This window comes from Dipteris shenzhenensis, chromosome 29 (genome assembly GCF_047967505.1).
Source record: "Dipteris shenzhenensis isolate YYH24624 ecotype China chromosome 29, Dip_SZ_1.0, whole genome shotgun sequence".
Taxonomy (NCBI): Eukaryota; Viridiplantae; Streptophyta; class Polypodiopsida; order Gleicheniales; family Dipteridaceae; genus Dipteris; species Dipteris shenzhenensis.
Genome location: NC_141624.1, coordinates 15,877,525 through 15,897,338, shown reverse-complemented (window position 1 = coordinate 15,897,338; position 19,814 = coordinate 15,877,525). Strand labels below are relative to the sequence as shown.

Here is a 19,814-nt window from a genome sequence, read left to right as displayed (position 1 = left end):
TCGGACTAAGTACGCGAACACGTTAGATGATGCAATAGCCATAGCCCTGAACTATGAAAATGCCAAGGGCAGCAGGCCAAGTGGGTTTGCACAGGTCGGAACCCAGTATGGGTATCCGAAGAAGTCTGGTTTTAAGAAGAAATGGATTAGTAAAGGGAGTGGTTCTCAGCCAAGTGGTCAAGCCAAGCAGGCGAAACCAGCTGAAACTCCTAAACCAAGTACCACCATTGGAGTGAAGAGGAAAGTAACCCCAACGGCAGCCCGGGCTTGGTCTAAGTCTCCCTTAAACCCAGAACAAAGAGAAAAGGCGAGGAGAGAAGGCTTGTGTTTTGGATGCCTTCAGCCTCACCAGTGGAAGGATTGTCCACGTAACAAAGATCGTATGATGGCTGAGATGGTGGTCTCAGAATGCGACATGGAAATGGAGGAAAGTCCCAGAGCGGAAGAGATGCAGATTCAGCTAGCGGGATCTTCTCAGAGGTTAGTACCTTGTTTGTTATGTGTGTCTGTTGCTAAGCTAGTAACGAGTGCACCTGATAACATCCTATCTAAGCCCGCAGCAACGGGGTATACAGCCTTTAATGATACGGAGTTAATTAAAATGAAAGGGCAAGTGGCCAATCATGATGTCATTGTGTTGTTTGACTCGGCGTCAACGCACAATGTGATTAACTCCAAGCTCGTGAAGAGGCTGAAGTTAAAGACTAACCCATCTGACTATGCGTATACAGTCAGGATGGCAGATGGAAGTTCAACTGAAGTATGGGACCAAAGGGTTACCCAGTTGGAGCTTCGTATTCAGGACTATGCTGAGAAGCTTGATTTTGAAATGACTAAGCTTGCTCACGCAGATATAGCCCTGGGTATGGCGTGGCATTCTAGGAAGAATCCAGCCATTGATTGAAAAAAGCACGTATATCAATTTAAGATGAATGATGTGCTTTATGTCTTGCGAGGTGAGAAAGATATACCTCAGGGACCGTTGGTTTCCGTGATGGAAATCCGAAAAGCTCAAGAAGAGTTTTTATTCCTTTGCACAGCATCGGTAGAGCCAGTTGATGATTCTTCAGCTAGCACTGATGTTACGCAAAGTGGTGAGATGGCCAAGCTGGCTAATCTTATAACAGAGGAGTTCTCTGAATGTTTTAGGGATGAACTACCTTATGGGTTACCTCCAGAGTGAAATGTTCAGCATAAGATTGAACTGATTCCGGGGGCAGAATTTGTAAATAGACCTCCCTATAGAATGAGTTTTACTGAAGAGGCGGAGGTGCGTAGACAACTGGAAGAATACCTCAAGTTGGGGTAGATTCAACCAAGTTTCTCACCTTTTGCTTCGCCAGTGATATTAAAGAAGAAAAAGGATGATACGTTTCGCCTCTGTATAGATTACAGAGCATTGAATAATATCATTGTTAAGCACAGGTATCCGATGGCTCGGATTGATGATTTGCTAGATGCATTACATGGATTGATGATTTGCTTGATGATTTTCAGCAAGATAGATCTTAAGTGTGGCTACCATCAGATCCGGATTAGAGCCAAGGATGTGCATAAAACCGCTTTCAGAAGCAGGTTTGGTCATTATGAGTTTTTGGTAATACCCTTCAGACTTACCAATGCTCCAGCTACATTTGTCATGCTTATGAACGATTTACTACGTCCGTATATCGGAAAGTTTGTAGTACATTTTATTGACGATATTCTGATATTCAGTAAAAGTATTACTGAGCATCGTGAACACTTAAGAATAGTGTTCAGTACTTTGAGGAAAGCCAGTCTTTATGTAAATAAGAAGAAAACTATACTGTCTATGGTTAGGCTTGAATATTTAGGGTTCATAATTACTCCGGAGGGGGTAGAAATGGATCCGAAGAAAGTGGCTGCGATACTAACTTGGCCAATCCCTCAGAGTCTGACCGCGTTGCGATCATTCTTGGGGTTTGTCCAATTTTATAGAAGGCATATCAAAGGATATTCCGAAATAGTATCGCCATTGACTGATCTGACCTCAGATAAAGTACTTTTTATATAGGAACAGAATCAACAAGAAAGTTTTAACACCATAAAACAAGCTGTGGTCACAGGACCGGTGTTAAAAATAGTTGATCCCTAGAAACCGTTGTTCCTGGAAACCGATGCAAGTGGCATTGCGGTAGGAGCAGTTCTCCTTCAAGAGGGAAGGCCAGTAGCCTTTGAAAGCAAGAAGCTTTCTCCCTCTCAGATGAATTGGCCAACTCATGAATTGGAGTTGTATGCTGTTATCCATGCTTTGGAAACATGGAGGCATTATTTGTATAGTTCAGAGTTTTATGTGGATGTGGATCATGATACTCTGAAACATTTTTGTAAACAGCCTGACTTGAGGGGCCGCCACGCTAGGTGGGCAGAGCTCATGTAGGAGTTTAATTTAACGATTCGGTACCGAAGAGGAAAGGATAATAAGGTTGCTGATGCGTTGTCTCGCATTATGCACAACATGAGTTTCAAGGTATTAGAGAGTGCTCTAATGACCGAGATTAGAGAAACTCAAAAGGTGGACGAGTTTGTCCAGAGCTTATGGCCTAAAGCTCATGTGTTTAGACCCAGGAAAATGAAAAGGATGACCTGGCATCCAGAAAAGGCCAAACATATGCAAGATATACCATAAGGGATGGTATGCTGAAAAGAAATGGCAAGGTTGTAGTACCTGGTCTGAATGATCTTAGGTAGAGAGTCATTCGACAGTGCCATGATGGCCCATGTGCGGGACATCCAGGGGTCGAGAAGACATATGATCTCGTGAAGCGAGATTTCTTTTGGCCAAAGATGAAAAAGCATATTCATGAATATGTGACACGGTGTTTCTCGTGTCAGGTAAGTAAGGCCGAGCGGATGAAGCCACCCGGACTTTTACAGCCCTTGGAAATACCACTGAGTAAGTGGGAGAGCATTTCCATGGACTTTATTGTAGGATTGCCTACAATACAAGGAGGGTATGATTCTATCCTTATGGTGGTTGATCGTCTAACCAAGATGGCTCACTTCATTCCGACTAGAGAGTCTGTTAGTGCCCGGCAAGTGGCGGATTTGTTTATTAGACATATATTTCGTCTGCATGGATTGCCTAGATCCATAGTGTCAGACAGAGATGTCAGATTCACCGGTCATTTTTGGACAGCGGTATTTGAGACACTAAGGACTGAGTTGGGAATGAGTAGTGGGGATCATCCTGAGACGGATGGTCAGACGGAGAGAGTCAACCAGACTTTAGAGGATATGCTGAGGGCATATGTGTCATTGAGGCAACATACATGGGACAAGTGGTTTCCATTGTTGGAGTTTGCCTACAATGATAGAAAACATTCCTCTACAAGGTTCAGTCCGTCTGAAGTGAACTATGGTTATAGATCAGCAAATCCAACTATAGTTGGAGTACCTCAGAAAGTGCCTAGTGCCGCGAACTTTGTGGTTCAGATGCGGGAGATGCTAGCACTTGCGAGAGCTAATATCCGCCAGGCTATAAATAGAGCCAAGGTGTATGCGGATGAAAACCAGTCTATAAGAGTATTTAAGGAAGGAGAAAAAGTTTTTCTCAGAGTTCCTTCGCACTCGAAGTCGTTAACTTCAGGAGAGTGTGCTAAGTTATCACCTCGATACTGTGGGCCGTGGTTAATTCTAAAGAGAATAGGCAAGGTAGCCTATAAATTAGAATTGCCACAGGGGTGTAAGGTGCACCCGGTTTTTCATATTTCGCGCTTAAAGAAATTTTTACATACAGGTGACTCACTAATCGAAGGTGTGGTTTTGTTTCAGGAGATAGAGGATAATGCGAGGCGCAAACCAACAAGAATCCTGGACCGAGAAACAATGCAAATACGAAATCGGAAGATACCCACGGTGTTGGTTGCATGGCATGGTCAGCCTCTATCCGAAGCTACCTGGGAATCCATGTACCAGTTGCGGAGAGTGTTTCCAGACTTTATCATCGAGGACGTTGATGCCTAAAGAGGGAAGGAATGTTACGCTCTAGCCGAGGTAGCATGACCTCGGAAGAATCAGTCGACATTTCTCTTAAAGGATCTATAATTGTAATATATTTGTATGCGCTTCATGTAAATGATCGAGAGGGAAATAATGTCAAGGTCCTAGGTGAGGGTTGATAGCACCAGACTAGGTGGATCTAAGGCTAAGGGTCTAATGCAAGAAATGTGCCTAGGGGCAAAGGAATTAAAGCATCCCAAGAGAGGGGTGAAATGTTGCATTAGGAAGGCCCTGTATTGATGACATGTGACATCTAGATCCATCTAGGGAGATGGGGCTTGTTGAAGCTAGTGAGAGAAGAGAATGTGTATTCACGTATGTTTTTTCTGATTCGGAATTCTCTATTGGCTCTCTCCCGTTTTTCAGGAAGGTTGGCTGGGTGGAAAGATATGGTGCTTCTCCCGTGATCTGCCTGTAGGTTGTTAGAAGTCAGTGTATAACAAAAAGGCTATGGCACTATGTAGTCAATTTGGATTTTGCAAGTTTGTTCATATAAACAGAAAGAGCAGATGAGTTAGCTACTCAAGCCATTACAAGACCGGGGGTGGTTTCTTTGGTAGACACTGGATGGCCAGAACTGTAAGATGTTCAGCAATATGTGAAAGAAGGCATGTTTCCTCGAGGGTTAACTTCACTACAGAAGTAAGAGATTGGTTACTTTTGGCCACGCCTCCATAAGGATATATATGAATGTCACGAAAGGAACCTATCAGCTTGAGGATATTGATGGCATGGTGATACCCGGACACACCAATGAGTATCGCCTTAAATTCTTCTATGCTCGACCACCTTGAGGGCCAGCAAACCCTCTCTGTCACTAGAGAGGATCTGCTGGGGGGGGAAAGATATGACGCCAAAATTTGATTTTTTTATTTTACATTGGTATTGTTTTCTTCTATGTTTGATAAGAGTTTGAGTATCAAGTGATAGCCTAGGGGCTCTCACTTATTTCTACTGTATGGGATTGAGAGGATGAGTAGAATGGATCATTGTAAATACCTTAGGTATGAATTATAAATACCTTGGTATGGGGTGAGAGTTATTTGTGTATGGGATATTATGAGGTTTTATAAAAATAGGAAGACTGAATCATATAAAGAGGTGGGCTTATGTCCATGTGTTCCAATAATACAAGAGAGGCCACATGCCAACCGTGTGGAAGGCATGTGGAGGAGTGTGGAGTCAAGAGGAATCCTTCTAAAATTCCTATGTGGAATAAGGAGGATGTGGACATATGGAAAAGAGAGGGTCCCTATGGACTCCATGTGGGGAGACTCTTGACTTTCTCAATATTTTAAGAGTCTTAAGCATCTTTTGATGGGACACATGGTAAGAATAGCGAAAAAGGACATGGATGGTGACATACGGGCTTATGTGATTGATGGGGAAGGAATCTACAGGCATCAATTATAAATGGGTGGAGGGTGCCAAAATCTCTATAAAAGGAGCCCTCTTTTGCCTTGTTCATCATCTCTTCCACCATTAGGCCTCATGTTATTGTAGCTCTTGGCTCCTCAAGCCTCTTCCATGAGCCTTCTCTCCCTCTTGTAGATATTCTCTTATGTAGACTCTTGAGTCCATCTCTCTCTAGTTCATTCTCTCTCTATGAGTAGTCTTGGAGCTTCCGCTTCCTCTTGTATGTATCAAACCTCTTCTTCTTCCTTGTGTTTGTAGTATTTTGAGTTGCATTGGAGTGAAGTCTCACTCTATTGACAATGAAGATCACTTCGTATTTCCTCTCTTGAGTCTCTCTTCCCTTTTCTTCCTTTCAAAGCCTTAAAAGTTCTTTCTATTCAGCCGCTCATTGCGCACACATGGTCCATCCATTTCCCGAGCCACCAAGAGAGTTACTTACACTATTCTAGGCGAAATCTATGAGTGGTGGATCTTTGATGAAGGTGTAGTCTTGAGGGAGCATCTTGCTCAGGCGAAATTAGCATGGGTGGAGGGCAGTTTTCATGACAGTTTGACCCCCTATTAATGTTTTGCTCATAACTTTTCGCTCGTTAATGAAACTTATATCAGCGCGAAGCTCACTTCAAGGCCCATGTCTCTGTGTTATTAGACTTAAATTAGATACTACAACAAAAAGTTTACAGTCTATTTTCATGACAGTTTTTACCCGCGTCTAATAAACCGTTCATAACTTTCTAGCCGCTTCTTTGTTTCTTACGAAATATATATCAGCGCGAAACCCATCTCAAGGCACATCTCGATATGTGTTTGAATCTTTCGTATCATTTCTCTTGACAGTTGCATTGGAGTGGAGTCTCACTCTATTGACGATAGTTGTGATATGTATGAAACCTCTTCTTCTCCCTTGTGTTTGTGGTATTTTGAGTTGCATTGGAGTGGAGTCTCACTCTATTGACAATGAAGATCACTTCGTATTCCCTCTCTTGAGTCTCTCTTACCTTTTCTTCCTTTCAAAGCCTTAAAAGTTCTTTCTATTCCGCCGCTCATTGCACACACATGGTCCATCCATTTCCCGAGCCACCAAGGGAGTTACTTACCCTATTCTAGGCAAAATCTATGAGTGGTGGATCGTTGATGAAGGTGGAGTCTTGAGGGAGCATCTTGCTCACGCGAAATTTGCATGGGTGGAGGACAGTTTTCATGACAGTTTGACCCCCTGTTAGTGTTTTGCTCATAACTTTCCACTCGTTAGTCCGATTTTGATGAAATTTATATCAGTGCGAAGCTCTCTTCAAGGCACATGTCTCTGTGTTATTAGACCTTAAATCAAATACTACAGCAAAAAGTTATGAGTCTCTGTGTTTGACAGTTTGTTTTCATGACAGTTTTTACCCGCGTCTAGTAAACCGTCCATAACTTTCTGGCCGCTTCTTTGTTTCTTACGAAATGTATATCAGTGCGAAGCCCATCTCAAGATACATCTCTATATGTGTTTAAATCTTTGGTATCATGTCTTTACTGAAAGTTATAGGCCTCTGTGTCTAACGACAGTTTGCAGAGTGTTTTGAGCTAAGTGTAAAGATATCTATGAAGGAGGTGCAATGTTTCCTCGGAATCTACCTATCCGACCCAATCAGCTCCTTCAAGCTCCTTGATATATATCAATTCATGTCATGTTGAGCCACAAGATCTTCTTTCAATAACGTATCGCTCTTCTCTTTGACGCAGACCGGCTTGCTGAGATTATGGCCTCTGCTGATCCATTTCTTCTCCCTATGCTTGAGTATAACATCACTTGGGATGTTACCATCTTCATTCTCATCTAAGGGAGGAAAGTATGGTGTGGTATCTTGGCATAAAAGCTTCTTTTTAATGTCCCTTTCTCAATTATAAATATCTTTGTTACTCAGTTCAAAAGCAGTAGGAAGTGAAGAGGTGCGTGAAGTTTATTACCCCCAACTTCATGTCACATCTTTTGGTGGAGACGCCGGGTACGTTAGGTATTGGATTCATCCCACCTTACTAAACGGTCTCGGGTGTACTTGATTGCATGTTATGCCTAGTATAGGGATGTGTTTTCTGATGTGATAAAGAAGATGCTTGGAAGAACTCCGTTAGAAGAGATTCCAGCCTGTTTAAGAGAACTAGAAGATTGTGAAGGTGATGCTCAAGCTATTCGCACAGTCATTATGATCATATCCTTTATGTTTGCACTCTTGAATATGTTGGTGAATCAACAACGCCAGCAACAGGCACAATGATAGATTGGGAATTGTTTCATGCACTGGCAGCTTGGTGTGAAGAAGAGTTGAGTCTTTGGGTAGTTTTTGACTATAACAATGAAGTAGTGATTCTCAATGCTTTCAATTTCTTTTGCTATGCAAATGATGAAGAGTACAATATCTTGAAGCTGTTATGTGCACTTTCAATTGTGAGAAGGGTGATTCTTGAATGCATGTATGCATAATGTTTTCATGGTGCTGGTTGGTCACTTATTTTTAAAGATTTTGTTGAGGATTACATTGTGGAGGGTTTTCAACAAGTGGTTATGCATAATAAGTTAGTCTTGGTATACTAAGGCTCTGTGAGATCTTGTTTGGATCTTGTTTGGGATATTAGTTGGATCTTGGTGTTTCCTTTTTGTGTTTCAACATGGTGAAGATTCCAGTGTTTTGAGGGACCCAAGGGGAAGACCCGGAGTCTTATCTTCAGGATTTTTTTCGAGGATGCCGGTTTTCTGGATGGTCCATGAAGGATTGGGCGGAGATTTTGCATGATTTTCTTGAAGGTGTAGCCTTGAGTTGGCATGAGGCCTTGCCGGACTCTACCGAGGAGGACTGGGACCAAGTGGTGGCAGCAATGAAGCAGAGATTTGGGACAGTGGAGTCGCCAAATGCTTTGATGTTGCGATTGGACCGGTTCTATCAACGAGAGGGTGAGATGGTCTCTGCGTTGGCAATCCGATATGAAACTTTATGGACAAAGTATGAAAGGGCAGCTTTGCGAGCTGTGGTATCTGCATCATCGGCCCCTCAAAGTCTCTCAGGGATGGAGCACTTAAAGATGAGCAAATTTGTTATGGCTTTGGAGCCTCGACTTCTCCCTTCTGTTTGTAGTATTTTGAGTTGCATTGGAGTGGAGTCTCACTCTATTGACAATGAAAGATCACTTCGTATTCCCTCTCTTGAGTCTCTCTTCCCTTTTCTTACTTTCAAAGCCTTAAAAGTTCTTTCTATTCGGCCGCTCATTTTACACACATGGTCCATCCATTTCCCGAGCCACTAAGGGAGTTACTTACCCTATTCTAGGAGAAATCTATGAGTGGTGGATTGTTGATGAAGGTGAAGTCTTGAGGGAGCATCTTGCTCAGGCGAAATTAGCATGGGTGGAGGGCAGTTTTCATGACAATTTGACTCCCTATTAGTGTTTTTCTCATAACTTTACGCTCATCAGTCCGATTTTGATGAAACTTATATCAGCGCAAAGCTCTGTTTAAGGCGCATTTCTCTGTGTTATTAGACCTTAAATCAGATACTACAGCAAAAAGTTATGAGTCCTTGTGTTTGACAGTCTGTTTTCATGACAGTTTTCACCCCCATCTAGTAAACCGCCCATAACTTTCTGGCCGCTTCTTTGTTTCTTACGAAATGTATATCAGCGCGAAGCCCATCTCAAGGCGCATCTCTATATGTGTTTGAATATTTGGTATCATGTCTTTACTAAAAGTTATAGGCCTCTGTATCTAATGACAGTTTGCAGAGTATTTTAAGCTGTGTAAAGGTATCTATGAAGGAGGTGCAATGTTTCCTCGGAACCTACACATCCGACCCAATCAGCCCCTTCAAGCTCCTCGATATATATCAGTTCATGTCATGTTGAGCCGCAAGATCTTCTTTCAACAACGTATCGCTCTTCTCTTTGGTGCAGACCGGCTTGCTGAGATTATGGCCTCTGCTGATTCTTTCCTTCTCCCTATGCTTGAGTACAACATCACTTTGGATGTTACCATCTTCATTCTCATCTAAGGGAGGAAAGTATGGTGTGGTATCTTGGCATAGTTTTTGTTCCTTGTTTCCGTTTCCTCTAACTATGCATGAGGCTCAAAAATCATAAGAACCATCGGAAAGTGATCCGAGGTGATAACCCTTGGTGCAATGCATATTGAACCTCCTTATTAAGTGTCACATAGAATCTATCTATGTGTGCATGGATGGGCACCTACAACCTCCTGTTTGACCAAGAGAACTGATGCAAATGCGACAAAGAGTGAAAAACATCATTTGTCCAAGCATCTCTGCCACTGTATTGAAAGAGAAAGGCATCCCAAGCTACTCGAGAGAGAGAATGAATGCCACCTTCTCTTTGTCAAGGAAACTTCACCATGTTGAAGTCACCTCCAATATTTAACAAAATGACCCACCGTGCTCTAGAGGGGATAATGATATCGTGCCCAACCACAAGGGGAAGATAAGAGTCTGATACTAAAATGCATGTTTCTCCTCCCCCTTGGTGCCCAAAGTAGGAGACCAAAAAGTATGACCTGAGAGTAACTTGTCTGACTTTGGGCAATCTTTGGCATCCTGCTTATATTCCTGAAGAAAAAGTATATTAATGGGACCTTCAATGACACCTGGATGAAGCTGATTGTAGATTAGCTACCTGCAATGGCAATGAGGTACACCACCGAGGCCCTGAATGTTCCAGGTAACAATTCTCATGAGTGGGAGGAAGTAGGGTGGAACACCTTACTTGACCTAGCTGCGAAAACAAGTCAGAAGGCCTTTTGGCATATGCACGAGCGAGGGGAGGAAAGTCAACGGGGGAGAGAGTCCCAGGAGACGGCCTATGGATAGGAAACCCATAACCATGTCCTTAGAGGTGGAGGGCACATACTCCTCCTCACCAAAGTCCGCCAAGACAGAGAAATAGTTCATGTGAAGCATGTCTGGTACCGGGGTGCATAATACCCTTGCACTTGAAAATGTGAAGAGGCAAAAGTCACCTCCTTCCCTCGATCATCAATGAAGGAGTTTGGAACGAAAACGAAGAATAGGGCTGCTCGGATGAGGAGCCAGGACCTCGAAGAAGATCTGCATGAGAACCATCACTGGTCCTATCCAAGGTTGGAGCCGGTAAAGCGCCAACAGAAACATGAGATGAGTTTGGAGCCTCACCAGTCGCTACAGGAAAAGGGGTGTCAGAAGTCCTGATAGGGGCAGCTCTATCCCAAGGCTAGAACTACTGCAACACTGGCTACAACTTGCAAGGAGTCAGGAGCATATCGCACTCTCGCTGCTAATCGGAATCCAGTGTGGGACACACGTGCAGGATAGGTGGTTGGTGCCGAACGAGATGGCGGTGCCGAAGGTACACTCTGTCAAGTATGAGACGGGGCTGCGTCGAAAGCTTTCTTATGTCCTTTCTTCTTCTTTGGGCAGTCTCTAGCAAAGTGCCCAAAGATCGTGCATATCTGACACTGGTCATGCCTACGTGCAATCTTGACTCTCTGCTAAAAAAGAGAGCCATCCGGGCAAATATAGTATAATGTTGTCATCCGAAATGTTAGGGTGTGAGACAATGACCCTAACTCTAGGTACTCCATCCGATCTCATTGTCTCTACGGCTGAAGACGGCAAACGAGGGATGGGGGGGATCTTAGTGACCTCTCCAAATGCCGCTCCAATCATGGCAAGGAGTCGATGGTAGACCTGGGGCAGACTTGGAAATCTGATGAAAAGAGACATGATCTTCATGTCCTCCTCTACTAGGTCGGATCCAAGAGGGAAGGGCTTAAGGAAAATCTTCTTGGGAACCGAACGCTAAGGGATTAGCCTTGAGCAATGTGCTCGCAGCTCCGAAGGTATTAAATGCCACCTGAAAGAAACATGGTCCCAAAAGTCAAATATCAGTGAGGCGTTGGGAGAGGTCCGAAGGTAAGGGCGCAAGCATCAGTCCCTAGCTTGTGATCTGGAGGGGTGGGACACATGGATGTGTGCGAAAAGAGTGTTAGACTTCTCAAACTCCACATTCTTTTGTAGTTGCAGCAGCTTCTTTTGAAAAGATACACATTCTCACGGTCAGTGGAAATGGAAGAGGATTGACTGGATGCGTAGCCATTCATCAATCAAGAGTGGAAGGCCGATTCAAACCGTTGAAGGATCTGTCTGTTGTAGGGAGAAGGCTGAAGGGAGAGGGTAGATTTGGGAATCCTAAAGGAATGCTAAGGAGTTGGAAGGCGTTGAGGGGGAGAGGGAGGGGCTGAGGGGAGAAGGGGAGAGGGAGGGGCTGAGGGGAGAAGGGTGAAGGGAGAGGGAGGGGCTGAGGGGAGAAGGGTGAAGGGAGAGGGTAGATTTTGCAATCCTAAAGGAAAACTAAGAAGTGAGAAGGGGAGAGGGAGGGGCTGAGGGGAGAAGGGTGAAGGGAGAGGGTAGATTTTGCAATCCTGAAGGAAAACTAAGGAGTGAGAAGGGGAGAGGGAGGGGCTGAAAGGAGAAGCTGGGAGGGAGGGGCTAAGAGGAGGATCTGAGAGAGTCCTAGGGGAGAACTAAGGGAAAGGAGGGGGGCTAAAGGGGAGGCAAAAGGGACTGAGAGCTACCCTATAAGAAAGCTGAGGGAAGAGCTTTTTTGCGGCTGAGAAATCGAGTTTGAAGCTGAAGATGGGAGCAGCAATTGACCACGTTTTGTAGCAGCTAACACCAAACAAATAATGTGCAAAAATCAGCAACAGGTCCTGGAGCAAGGATGAGGTAAGAGGCAGCTTTAGAGAGCCCGTTTTGAGACAGTTCTCCAGGTGAATGTGTTTGCTGTTCTGTCTTGCTGCAGCTTTCCTGGCACAAAAGGTAGAAGTTTTGGAGAAGCTAACATTGCCAGACTTGGGAGAAGCTTGCAGCAGACCCAGAGTACAAAGAGATTTTAAAGTAGTTACATTCCTAGATCTCCTTGACATCTTATTGAAACTTTGCTGTTTTGTGGGAAACGTTCATTGGCAGATTTTTGCTTGAAATTGGTGTCATTCCCTCATGTTATGGCGACACCCCAATGCACAACCAATCATCCTTTGTCTCCAGATAGCTGTAGTGTTTCCTATTGGAATGGAGTGCTTAAATTAAACATAGATAGGCTGTCATGGAATCCTAGAGCAGTTATAATAGTAAAGAGTGCGTAATCATATGACCTCCTACATTGTTCTGATTAAGTGGTCATGGAACCATGGGATGCATAAACTATCTCTGTTTCACCCACCATCATGACATGTCTTTGATGCTTGACTTGAACTAACTCCTTAAATTCCAAGTAATCGTCTTTGATATTGTTGGGTTAGCAGGGTCACAGCCCCGCATGTGAGGCCGCAAATGAGGAGAACGAGGCATGTGGGCACAACATGTAGGTGCCACATGGCAGATATGGAGGTGGAAAGACCTCCACGTGGACTGTTGATATGAAGCAGCATGCTGTGAATGCAAGGTGAACATGTGAGCAGCCCAATGGGCAGGTTACATAGTCCAGCCACATGGCCTGGGTGGTTCTTGAGGAAGGAAGGAAAGAAAGTGATCTCATTCGGTCCTCATGTGGGTGCTGAGTTCAACGATGATTGTGATTGTACATGTTCTGTTTAAGGGGCATTATGTCTCTTCTTGGAGCTAGCTGTAGCACCTATCCTAATCACCTATCAGCTAGCAGATTGATAATACACTGTACAACAAGAACACTTTCTGAGGCTTTGCAAGGGATTCTGTTTGATTAATTGGGAGGCTAGGTCTACTGGATCTTGTATCAAATCTGTGTATGTCTTGACACTCATTTGCCAATCTTCTGCTAAATGTTGTTTAGTTGCTTTTAGAACCAGCTTGGTCAATTGTGCATAAATATATATTTATACATCTTGATTAGTGATCAGATCCTATTGCTTTTGGTGTTCATGTAATCTTGCAGCTGGAAACTTTCAAAAGGGCATTGTTGCAGTCTCTGCAAGAACATGATGAGCTTCCCACAGTAAGTGCTCATATGCTTTCTGTTTGACGTTGATGCTTTCCTTTTGGTTCTAGTCCAGTTGTTTATCTATATCATGCTTGCAAACCTGCAAACTGTATTACAGCAGGTTGCGATGGCCTGGAAATGTAGGAAAGTTTGCCAGGATTTTTAAGCCTTATTGTTTCTTCACCCCACAAATATTTATTGTGCTGTACATAGGTCTGGTTGTCAAGTGACAGCATGAGATGCTGTCTGAATGAAATTTGATGGCCTGTCTGCAGTGTTGAGTACTTCAAACTGCAGTTAATTTCAAATCATGAGACTCTTTTTTCTTGTATGTTGTAGAAGTTGGGAAGTGTACCAGGAAACCAGATCGCATCTTTGGGTAGTTCCTTTTCATCAAACAGCTCACTCACAGGTACCTGCTAGTGTGCTTCTCTGTGATCAATGTCATTTGTCATTTTTAGATGCCTCTTGAACTCTCCTGATCAATAAACTAATTTTTTGGTGCTCAGTTTAACTTGAATTCCAGACTAGATCTGAGGTCATGGCGTATAATATAGTACTTGAAGGGCATCTCAAAGATCAATTTGCCTTTTGAGAGTTTTATACAGTATTATTCTTTCCAATAGATGCAGGTTGGGTACAATCTCATGATGATGACAAAATTGCTGAGGTTGGATCTTCCAGAGTGGCTTCCTCAATGAACTCTTCCCTCCAAGAGGATGAAAGCTATTCTGAGGCGGATGGTGTGTTTTATCAACTGCAAATCTAAAGACTCAAAATTTTTGGAAGATGTATGCTTTTTGGAGAAATTTGAATGGGTGCATTGGAACTCTGCAGTTTCCAAACCTGGAATTTCTCCAGCATTTGCATCAACATCGCCTCATCTTACTCCACAACTTACCCCTAGTGAGTCACCCAAGAAACAGCTATCAGCAAGTTCACCAAGGAAAATTTCAGCAACCAGCTCAACAAAAAGGCAATCGACACCAGGGTCACCCCAACAGCATTCTGTTGGTGATGTCAGGGCATCCTTTTATTCCTCTCACCCAACAAGCATGCGGACAACATCTCCTGATTCTCCCCCTGGAGGTTCGTTTCTAGGTGTAACATTTTTTGTCTTTTGCTTCTTATTGGGGCACATTCATTTATGAGCTGAATTTACGTTTTACTGCCTGATCATAAATTTACAACTGATAATTTGAAATACTTGCAGCTCGAACTCCTCGAATGGATGGGAAGAAATTTTTCCGGCAGGCAAGGTGTGCACATATCCTGATGTGACAACCTGAACATTGTGGGAATTTTCTGTCTTTGCTTCCCAATTCATGTATAATCTTGTTGGATTATGAATATTTCCAGGTTAGCTCCTTATTTTGACTCCGCATTCTGCTTGTCTTGCTCAAATGCTTTGACTATTGACATATACATTCAGGAACCGACTATCATATGAAGAGTTCAGTGCATTCCTGTCGAATATAAAAGAGCTCAATGCTCATCGACAGACGAGAGAGGTACATGGTTTGGAAAGCGTTGATCGCTTGCTATGCAGACCCTCTTCATAACCATACACGTGTTTCTACAAACCTCTGATTTGGATTGATTCCTGATTGCAGGAAGCATTGAGGAAGGCAGCTGAAATATTTGGCGCAGAGAACAAAGATCTGTACATTTCATTTGATAGCCTATTAAGTCGCCACCCTCTGGCCCAGGCATAAGGATGTCTATTTCCTGAATTAGGTGGAGCAAAGAACAAGGAGGGCCACTGCAACAAGTCAGGACAGTTCTGAAAAGTCTAAAGCATGTCTAGGTCTGTATTTTTGGTTCAAGGAGCAATGCAGCTTGCAGGAATTTTTCCCAGGATTGATATATCTGGTTTATAGCTATACATTCTGAGCGAACATGCAGATGTTCTATCTGGTGGTTGAAGTGTTATCATGTCTGAAAGCTACTTGAGGACTCTCTTTGGAGGAACGGGCAATATTATGAAGAGTATATGTGGTAAATCGTGGCCTTTGCAAGGGAAATATCAAAGAGACACAATAGCAGTTGCTTGAGTCGTACTATGAACAGATTCGAAGTCTTTGGCTCGCTCCATGAAGTTGCAGAGGATACTATCAAGATGATTCACTCATGATTAGCATTGAGACAAATTGCCTTGAATGCCACAAGAATCTGCATTCAAAATAATGAATTAAAATATACTACTAGAACGCTCCATTCCTTTTTAAAAAAGGAGTTGACATGATGTCTCTAGATTCCTATTTAAGAAGGCTATATTGCAAAAAGTCTTGTTGCAATCACCTGGATCCCATTGCACCGCCCAGCAACCCCTACGGGTGGGTGTAGCCCCTTAAAAAGGATAGGAGACTAACACTTAAAGTGAAAGTTAACGTAATTGAGCAATCACGTGTACAATAGAAACTTGCACATTCACGTTACTAGAATCAATAACATGTTGTGTGGGGGGGTTCCTTTTGTGCATTAATTTATGTTTTCAATTACAAAGACACGATAAACAACTTTTAATTAGGGAAAAATTCAACTCAAAAAGGACCTCAAAAAGTTGAGGAATAAAGCAAACCTATAATCCTATGAATAGGCAACCAATAAATATGAGAGGACAGCATTAAAATTTGGAGGAAAGCTAGCCTCCTCTTTGGTGCGGGAAAAAGTTCCTTCATTGTACCCTCTCATGAACAAACTTTTTAGAGTTATTCCTTGAACATCAACTATGGAGAATGACCTTTGTCTTATTGCCATAAGATTGTTTTGATAAGGTTGTGAAAAAATAGCCATGTGGAAGGATCTAGATCTAGAGCTTTTACACCATGCAATGATCCGAGGGTGCAAGATGATGAAGTTGCTCGTGGGCTTGCTCTTATATGCTTTATTATTATTCTTCCACAGAAGCACTCTCAAGTTTCTTTTTAATTGGTTCGTGTTAGCTTCAGCCTCACCGAACCTCCCCTAAGGGGCTAAAGCTCTTTGGCTGGGGCTCAAGGATGCGGGCTCCTTCGCTTTTGCCCGTTGCCCTTCCCTCTCCATTTTAGTTATCCCCTATAGGAATCGAGCTTGTGTCTTCGACAAACGAGTCTTCGCACAACAAATCCACTTTGAAGTTGACTTATTTGCTTGGCTAATTTTCAGAATGTGTATGAAATCCCATAAGGACCCAAGATCTCAATGGCACTCTTGTCTAAAGTCCACAAGGCAGTCGAGTACAATCACCATCTAAAATCACTTATGCAATTAAACACCATCACCAATCGCCACGTGTGCCTTTTAATGAGGATTAGAGTACAACAAAAATACCTATATATCGACTCTCACCCCTCCCAACACTCGCTCACTCCATCCACTCATTCTATGTAGTGAGAAGAAATCGACTTTAGTGAAACAAGCCATTTCCTAATCGAGGATTTGAGGGATGTAGTGAATAGTTGTGAGTGATTCAGGGAAGGACATAGATCAGAAAGGATTAAAGGATTAACTATCTAACTGATAGAGAAAGACAAATATATGCTTGAGGAATGGAAAAAAGGAAAAGACTAAGTGGCAATTCAAAATGATAAAAAAACAAATTGAAAGGTTGAGGAGGGAAGCGACTTACAAGAAACGTGTTGCCTTTTCTTCTCTTGCTCTAAAAAAGAAACATATTGGCTTTTCTTCTCTTGCTCCTAAAAGGAAATGTATTGGCTTTTCTAAACCTAATAAATAAAGATGATACAGAAGAAGATGATACGATTTGTTTTGAATTCAAATAAGTAAGATTTATATATCTTAAAATTTTGAATATTCTCTACTTTTTCTTGAAATTTAAATTTAATAATTATTTTCTTAATTCTACTTTTTAATTTGTGTGCATAATTTAAGTCAATGTGAAATAATTGAGCACAAGGGTAGTAAATAGAAAGGTGGATATTTAAATTGTTTTGACATGACATTAATAGGCAATAAGACTCTTGCTTATGTAGGGTCCCTCTACAAGTAGGTTTAGCTTGTAGAAAATTGGTCTATTTACGTTCCCTCTCATTAATAAGAGAGCTTGGTCTGTGCTTTCAAATAGTATTAGAGCTTAGTTAGCTTAGTTTAAGCATTAGAGTAGGAAGCTCTTCCTCTAACCACATTCGTGTTTGTGAGTTGGTCCAATCATTAACAATCTCACTGCCTCCCAAGTAGCGCTCTACTTACACTTTCATAAAAAAGTCTCCCATACAACCTTTTGCCACATGGATTATTTCTATTTTGTGAGTGTTCTTTCTCTCTCTCTCCCCCCCCTTTCCCTCCAGTAGTAAAGGCACTCCTCATGAGTACTAGTACTCTCTTGTTAGTTCAGATTCGTCTTGCTTAATACCGTATCCACTTTGAAAAAAAAAAATCATCTCGGATTCTTATGTTAAAGCTGCTGGCTGCAGTAGCACCTTCTTTGTCCTACTTGCCATTTTCATGCAAAACTTGGGCTAAGGTGGCTTGCCAAAATGCAACAGTTACACAAAGAAAGCGGATGCAAATCACCAACACTACCAACAAAGTTAGACAGTTCGATACTTGACACAGCAACGCCAGCAAACAAAGCAACGGAAAGAAAAAACGCACAGCTTCTACGACAGCCCAATCGCAAGACAAGCCACGCAACCAACAGGTGCAAGACGGACTGCAGAATCTACAAGCAACACAAAAGCATGGCGTCAACCACGTAGGACTAGAGCAATGAGTACAACACATAATAGCAACGCCAAGCGGTAGCATCATAGGAACTCAATGACGACCTCTACAACAAGCCACTCTTCAACTGCTAACGTAAAGCAACAGCCACAAAAGCTAAGCACTACTGTAGTCCACCAACTCACTGTAAACAAATCCTACAAGCAAACACGCATAAGAGAACGTACATGCAGTTCCAACATCGAAGGAATCTTAGCAACAACAGAAGTCTTCCAACAACAGTTTCCTTCTCGCCAAAAGTGTTTAATGTGCTGCTCAATATTCTTCATACAAGTCCAGGGGCAGCTTAGGGTCACCGTGTATGAGGGTGTCGTTGGCACTTTCATTCTAGAACAAATGATAACCATCGTGGAGCAAGTAACTAGTAACTCGAAATTGAAGCTGAATCTTTCTATTTTATCAATTCTTTAAGGAAAAAAGAGAATGAGGAAAATAGTGGACATGAGACGCGACACAGGGTCCGTTAGAACTTAGGACCCGATCTTCCCTGCAAATGTCGATTTATTATTGCTTTTGTGATGTCCATATTTTGGAAGCTGAAGTCCAACAAATACATGAATAAGGCAATACAATAACCAATCCGCATTCTAGCGTTTACAATATTGTCACATGGACTACAACCATATGAATAAAGGTGTAGTCATCTTTCAATCTTTTATCCATCTTGGATTTCCTTGCTCCCTCGCATTGATAACATGCATTAAACGAGAGGAATGTTGTAGGAATTCAGATTAAAAACAAAAAATTTTGAATGGACCAGTAATTGAACATATTTATATTGTAATATATAACATATAATTATTATAAGTGGGGAGGTGGCACGCTTCCTTCCCCAAAGAGTTATAATCCGAGCAAACGGGCTCTTTTCCTATGTGCCGAGACAACGTCGAGAATATTAGAGTCGAGGATGAGTCTCGTGAATGGATAAGAAACTGGCATATTACCTAAATGTCAATAGTCATAATCGTAGTCGAACACCGAGAGACAATATCCGAAAAAACTTGCCAATGTGACCCTGAGAGGATCTACATGTGTCCTTGAGCGGGATGATTCTAACATTCTCAGATCATTCAGTAGACTCTGGATAGCACAAAAAGACAACTATCATTACAGGAAGTCCAAAGTAGAGCATGTAACATTCTCACTCTCCACTTAGCCAGCATCGTGTGCCTCTCCACCCTCGAGAAAATGGGGGTTTGATCATTTTAGTAAGAGAGTAGAGCATAAGGTCATCGCGAGGCTCTCCAAAGCTTCACATGCATGATGCCAATAAGCCCAAACTTGCAAAACAAGTAGACCATCTCTTCAAATCGAATAGGTTTGAAACGCTTATATAGTCTTTTTATTGTGAAAAGCACCTATATGCTTTTAGTGCTTTAGTCAAAAGCTCAGTTTTTACATCAAACGAAATCAGGGGCATAAGATGAAACCAGATCATGACAAGTGGCTCAAGGGGGTGTGAGAAAACCCAAACATCTCCCTAGGTTGCCTGCCGTAAAGAATTGAATGGTTACTCCAATAGGCAAAGTTTCTTTCGTAATTTTTCGTCTTTATATTCCATATTAGTCCAAATGTGATCAATTGTTGATCCATGTATAGTTGTCGCTGTTTTGATCATTTGTTTCATTTGATATTTGTTCATGAGGAGTTGTAATTGTTGTAGTTGTGTCCCT

General features: G+C 42.4%; 1 protein-coding gene across 5 annotated transcripts in view; it reads left to right on the top strand.

The window, feature by feature from the left end:
• Positions 1-15,579, top strand: part of LOC147882493 (uncharacterized protein At4g15545-like) — a 34,902-nt gene extending 19,323 nt beyond the window's left edge. For 2 of the 5 annotated variants that reach the window (XM_087400722.1, XM_087400717.1), the window contains 7 exons: positions 13,372-13,431; positions 13,756-13,828; positions 14,043-14,159; positions 14,254-14,517; positions 14,630-14,693; positions 14,849-14,927; positions 15,030-15,577. In XM_087400722.1, the coding sequence (XP_087256848.1) occupies positions 13,372-13,431; positions 13,756-13,828; positions 14,043-14,159; positions 14,254-14,517; positions 14,630-14,693; positions 14,849-14,927; positions 15,030-15,131 (759 nt within the window). In that variant the 3' untranslated portion in view covers positions 15,132-15,577. Of the gene's footprint in view, positions 1-13,371; positions 13,432-13,755; positions 13,829-14,042; positions 14,160-14,253; positions 14,518-14,629; positions 14,694-14,848; positions 14,928-15,029 lie in introns of all 5 variants that reach the window. The other 3 variants (XM_087400720.1, XM_087400721.1, XM_087400719.1) reach the window with 3 other exon arrangements.
• The last annotated feature ends 4,235 nt before the right edge of the window (positions 15,580-19,814 follow it).